This window comes from Austrofundulus limnaeus, unplaced genomic scaffold (genome assembly GCF_001266775.1).
Source record: "Austrofundulus limnaeus strain Quisiro unplaced genomic scaffold, Austrofundulus_limnaeus-1.0 Scaffold173, whole genome shotgun sequence".
Taxonomy (NCBI): Eukaryota; Metazoa; Chordata; class Actinopteri; order Cyprinodontiformes; family Rivulidae; genus Austrofundulus; species Austrofundulus limnaeus.
Genome location: NW_013952575.1, coordinates 96,606 through 102,578, shown reverse-complemented (window position 1 = coordinate 102,578; position 5,973 = coordinate 96,606). Strand labels below are relative to the sequence as shown.

The 5,973-nt window shown below is 39.1% G+C and overlaps 1 protein-coding gene across 14 annotated transcripts in view; it reads left to right on the top strand.

Annotated features, from left to right (window-relative positions):
• Positions 1 to 5,973, top strand: part of mecom (MDS1 and EVI1 complex locus) — a 159,418-nt gene that overhangs the window by 136,731 nt on the left and 16,714 nt on the right. For 6 of the 14 annotated variants that reach the window (XM_014017602.1, XM_014017604.1, XM_014017597.1 and 3 more), the window contains 5 exons: positions 1,858 to 1,960; positions 2,077 to 2,190; positions 3,166 to 3,277; positions 3,408 to 3,555; positions 3,714 to 3,894. In XM_014017602.1, the coding sequence (XP_013873056.1) occupies positions 1,858 to 1,960; positions 2,077 to 2,190; positions 3,166 to 3,277; positions 3,408 to 3,555; positions 3,714 to 3,894 (658 nt within the window). The remainder of the gene's footprint in view (positions 1 to 1,857; positions 1,961 to 2,076; positions 2,191 to 3,165; positions 3,278 to 3,407; positions 3,556 to 3,713; positions 3,895 to 5,973) is intronic. The other 8 variants (XM_014017607.1, XM_014017600.1, XM_014017606.1 and 5 more) reach the window with 3 other exon arrangements.

Genomic DNA, 5,973 nt, shown 5'->3' with positions numbered 1-5,973 from the left:
ATATATATATATATTGCATTCCCAATGAATTGTTTACATTCTGAGGCCTTCTCCTGGCACTGTGGTTTTCCAAACAAACTCCATCCGTATTCTGAGTATCAGTCTCTGAGCGGAATCTCTACAGACCAACAAGTCTGTCTGAGCTGCTGTCTGATTGTTCCTGAATCACAATATTTTTCTAACCTTACAGATTGTAAAATGACCTGCGAGTGCCTTGTTAGGTTTGTCTAAACGTGCATGCATGCTTTTCAGTGGACTCCTCATGACCAAATGCTTGTATGTTTGTAGTTTGAGCAGAAGCTCAAATAAAATCTTTACAGAGATCAGCGGACATTGGTTCCTTGGCCTTGGCCCTCATTATTTGGAACAATGACAGTCTGACATTTTGTTTTTGACTCATTTTGAAATTTGCTAAATACTAATGAATATGTTTGTATTGTTTATTTTCAAAGAACAAAAATTAGACATTTAAATCTTCTTTTAATGTCAATCCAACAGGTGATTTAGAAAAATGTCAGTTTATGTTATTTGGGATAATTCTAGATCTCGTCCACTTTGTTATTAGTTCCTGAACATCTTTTAGATCATAATCTGACTTGCTTTGATTTAAATTAGTCTTGTTTTCTGCAGTAAAAGGAAGGTAATGCTTGCTGTTGAGTGATCTTGAGGTGCTCTCCACTTTCTAATTTTTGCCTTTTTACCCGCCGTCTACAGTCCACCTTTTGCTTTGGTCTGCTTTGATAGGACGGATTTGACCTTATTTGACTCTAGTGACCCATTAGCATTGTGTTCTGTATTATATGATTTACCAGAGATAAGAACAATGACACAATTGCAAAACCGTCTACATAATACTCTCACAGTCTTTATTTGGGACCACGATGCTTATCGCAGCCCCGTGTGGTGCCACTGTGGCTCTGGTGCTTCTCTCTTTACCAGTGGTCTACCTGTGACCCATTCCTTCCCAGAAGCTTTTGCTTGCCCCACTCCCCCTTCCCAATAGCATTTCTAATAAATTCCTCTATCGTCATTGTCATGTTGACACAGCGAAGGATGTTGACATGTTAAATGGCTGAAGAGCGCCAGAAATAGCCCCGTGTGTGATTGTTTCTCAGAGAAAGGCTATTGTATGTCCATGGGAAGCTTCACAGTTGCAGGGTCTCTCAGCTGATTCTTTAATGTGACAGCCGCCACACCACACACACACACACACACACACACCTACACACACACACACACACACACACACACACACACACACACACACACACACACACACACACACACACACATCTTCACAGAGGTGGGTCATTTTGACAGTTGAATTTATTTATTTATTATTATTATTATTTACTCATCTTGCTTGCTGTTGAATTAGCAGCCCTTCCTATCTACAATATTTTATTTCTGTCGCGTGTCTTTGAGACACATTCTACATGACAGGTGTTTAAGCTTTTATTTTAYATCAAATATTATTTTACGTAAAAAGCTAATTCCATATCCTGAATAAGTTGATTATTCCACGTTGTTTTTCTGCAGTGGCTGAGGTGCCACAGTCCTGTTCATAACTGTGAAAATGTATGTGTTTTTTGTGTATTTTTGTACCAAAAGGTACTTGTATTTGTACCTTAAAGGCTGTTAAAGGTAATTTGCTGGCTTAGAAATGTGGTGGCAACAGCACATTAGTTTTGTTGTTTGATGAGAARATAATATAGAGTCAATTTTGGAGCAATTAAAAAATTAAGACACCTTGGATAATCCATTTAGTTTAAAAAATAATATTATGCTCTGCATACTTGCAGATTTTTTTTATTAAAATACACGTCAAATGATTAAAACACACATTGTGCATTACAGATCTTCTACAAAGTCACCAGAGAGATTTTTCCTGGAGAGGAGCTGCTACTTTTCATGAAGGCTGAAGAATATCCATGCGACACAATGGCTCCTGATATTCACGGTCTGCACCAAACACACACACACACACACACGCACACACAAAAAAAAATAAAATATTTAATTCTCTCATTTCGAAACACCCAAAATCCTCATTTGGTTTTCCTTTTGACTCCACAGAGGAGAGGCAGTATCGCTGTGAAGACTGTGACCAGAACTTTGAGTCCCGCAGCCAACTGCTGGACCACCAGAAGCAGCCGTGTGGGATGCCGCCCTCTTCCTTTCTTAATCCAGGTATGATTTAAGTTTCTAAATAAGTGTGCCCAGCAAATGCCACTGTAAACACTGAATTAGGCCGTGTAACCAGAAGGATGAATAGCTGAAGAGGGGGAATAAATTTATGAAAGCTACTGAAACTGGAATTATACAGTAAACTGTGTCGATGAGTCTACAAGCAGGCTTTAACTGTTTCATTCCTCAGCTTTAGATAAATACAAAAGAAGGAAAGTGGTTTAGTAGATCATTGTTTACAATATGACGAATAAGACAAAACAAATACAGCTGCCAAGGCATGAGCCATTATGAGATCCTGCCAGTATAACTGTTTAAAAATGCCACAAATTATATAATTTAAACAAGCATTCCAAAACAAATAGGCTTTCATGACTATGGCTAAAATGGCATGTTAACCACTATAATAATACTATAGCCACATGATATTATAATAAATATAGATTTCTAGTTATATCTCTTTTTATTTGATTTACCTATGTTTAGTTCATTCACTATTGAAATACCAGAGAGTCAGAAGACTGTTATTTAGCAGATGTACACAATATTGCAGGACCTAAACAACAATATAGAAAAGATCTATTTATTTATCATTCTTAAATAAAAGTACTTTTTTATTTTTTAGTATTCTGCTAGTAATGTTGGGAGTCTGACAAGCTATTGTTAGGTAATTAGTTAGCCAGATTATTAGCCGTAAATGTAATTTATCACCCAGTGCCTGCAGAAATGCTAGGACAAGCCAATTGATTCCCTTATTTGTAACAAAGTGAAACTTTTTTTTTTTCCATTGAGACAAGCAGGACATGGATTAAAAAAACAAGTATGAGATGTTTCAAAAAAATCCGTTTGAATTTAAAGCAGGAGTTTGGTAGCTTTTATGTGACATGTACCACAATTATTTCTCTATGATGTCTGAATGGTTATATTTTTATTAAAGTTTTCTGCAGGGTATGCTTATGCTTTCTCTCATTTTCACAGGAGGAGACAGTGACCTGAAAGCTCAAGAGCCTCAAGATTTGCGGCCCCTTCATATGTCTCATGGCCTGCATGAGTGTAAGGACTGTGACCAGGTCTTCCCTGATGTCCAGAGGTACATTTTATATGTGAATACAAAATGGATATTTCTTGCAAATGTTTAGATTTTTCTTAGCTGTTTGGAAAGATAAAAAGAATCGTTCATTGACATTTCAAGTTTTGGCTTCTCTGTGCTTTTTTTTTAGCCTGGAGGCCCACATTCTGTCACACTCCGAGGAGCGGGAATATAAGTGTGATCAGTGTCCCAAGGCCTTCAATTGGAAATCAAACTTGATCCGACATCAGATGTCGCACGACAGTGGCAAGCACTACGAATGTGAAAACTGCTCAAAGGTAAAGTGATGGCCTTTGAAAGGACTGCTTTATAAAGCAGCCATTTATGTTTTGCCCACGTGTTTGTTTGGAGTTCAGTTTGGTTTTTTTTTTTTTTTTCTCTTTTTTAAGGATCAGATAATAACTCTGCCGTGTGTGTTTGTGGTTTCTTCCCCCAGCAGGTGTTCACAGACCCCAGTAACCTACAGAGGCACATTCGCTCGCAGCACGTCGGGGCTCGTGCCCACGCCTGCTCCGACTGCGGCAAAACCTTTGCAACGTCTTCGGGCCTCAAGCAGCATAAGCACATCCACAGCAGTGTCAAGCCCTTCATGTGTAAGTCACTAAGACCCTACCTATGTAAGTCTCTTCAGTACATTATAACAATAACATGCTTTGACTTGACTTTATTAGAAACACTGATGATGTTGCAGAAATAGAAATTTGTCTTTGATCAGCTTTTTTCTCATGTTCTACAGGATTTACACTGACAGTTTTTGTCATTTTTCTGTGTAGTGTAGTTTTTCACGCAGTTGTTTTTTTTTCTCTGCATCAGCACTCTCACACACTGTTTCTGTGATTATCTCAGCATGTTGCTTGTCATAAGCAAGCCATGTCAATGTGCTGGAGATGCTTCAGCTCACAGCCTTTTAGTCTTTAAGTTTCTTTCCCACTTAATCATACACTCATGTCCTCTCTCGTCGGTTAGCTCCAGCAAGACCTAAACACATTTTGACCTTTCACACTTTTCAGCACCACCACGAGAGATTGGATCTCCTTCCCCCTAAAGCATTATGATCTTTCCCCTTTGCCCTTTCTCCCTTTCCCTTTTTTCCCCCAAACTTTTGCACACATGCTGCCTCATCCAGATCTGCCTGAATGCTTAATAGACACAGTACCGTTCTGAAGCACGTATATGCATAGACAGGAATGACTGCATCTCCATCGAAGACCTCATTATTCTGTTCGCTCTCCCTTTTCTGCCTCACCACGTTCACCATTCCTCACAAATAGCAACCACATGTATGGCCCTGCGAATAGTTCATTTGCTGTAATCAGTAGAAGAAAATGCAGGTTTAAAAACAACTAATGGCTGTGTTGAAAAAAAAAGAAAAAGAAAAACGCAGCCTCAGACATGACAGCTGTCTGGACAAGATTATGCATTTGAGTGTTTGTTTGACGGACTTCTCTTGAAGRACATTTATATTTTTTCTGAAAGTATAAAGTATGCGCTTGAATGTTACTGCACGCAATATGTCTGGGATGCATCTGTTTTAATGCTTCTCTTATTCACAATTAGTTATCTGTCGTTCTTCTCTCATAGATGTGTTTTTCAGGTTTATTACAGTTGATGATTACGTGCATGCTGTGTAATGCATGTGTGCTGGTGGTCTATGAATGTCAAAGTTTCATGATTTATGATTAAATCTTAGAGTATGCTAAGGCCCTGTGGATACTCAAATAAGGATTAAAACACACAAAGTGAAAAACAGCTATATTGTATATATTTGTTCCTATCTTTTGCTTGTTTTTACTGAAAATGATTTCTCCACACACCTTCCCACTTTTGTTTGCTCATTAGGGTTGACTTCTTTGTGGGATGACATTCACACTCGGCTCAACTTGTGATCATTCGGAGTTTTTCTGGGTTGTTTGTTTCAATCTGCTTCCCAGATATTTTTTTCTCTGTTCTTTTTCTCAAACTTCTTGAACTGCCTCCTGTGCACCTTGTGCCTGGAAGACATCCAAAGTATGCTGAAGCGCAATCAGAGTCCAATGCCTCACCACTTCCTGATTCTCATTTTGTACGTTTAATAACAGTGTGAGCAAAAATCGATCATATGTCTCCATCATCAACAGCTGAAATGAATAATCAAAGACTTTTTGATATAATTATTGTAGTTCAGCCATTTCAGATGATCCAAAATTCTGAGCTGTGGGAGTCAGCAATAAAAGGGTAACTCCTCTCAAAAGAATAACAAAAAGAAAAAAAATGTCCAGTGTAAACTTGTTGCTCTTCCAAAGCCTTCCACTGGTATTAGATAAAGTTGACAGATTGATTGCAATGATAAAGTCAGACATGAGTTTTGTTTAGGGGTCGGGTGTTGTTGAACATCAGGGTCAGACAGATTGACAAACGGGCCCACAAGGATTGGTTGTGGGAAGGTCACTTTGTGCAGAACGACATGGCCCCAGCTATGGGGACAAGGTGAGGGGGCTGCAGGGTCAGCTCAAGAAGCCCAGAGGAGCGGGGTGGGGAGAAGCAGCAGAGGACGTGAGACCTGTCCCTGGGAACTGAACTGCAGGATAGGATTCATTCAACTCCACTTCCTTCACAAACTTAAAATAGAACCATTGTACTGCATGTGGCTGAGAAAGCGTGTGTGTGTGTGTGTGTGTGTGTGTGTGTGTGTGTGTGTGTGTGTGTGTGTGTGTGTG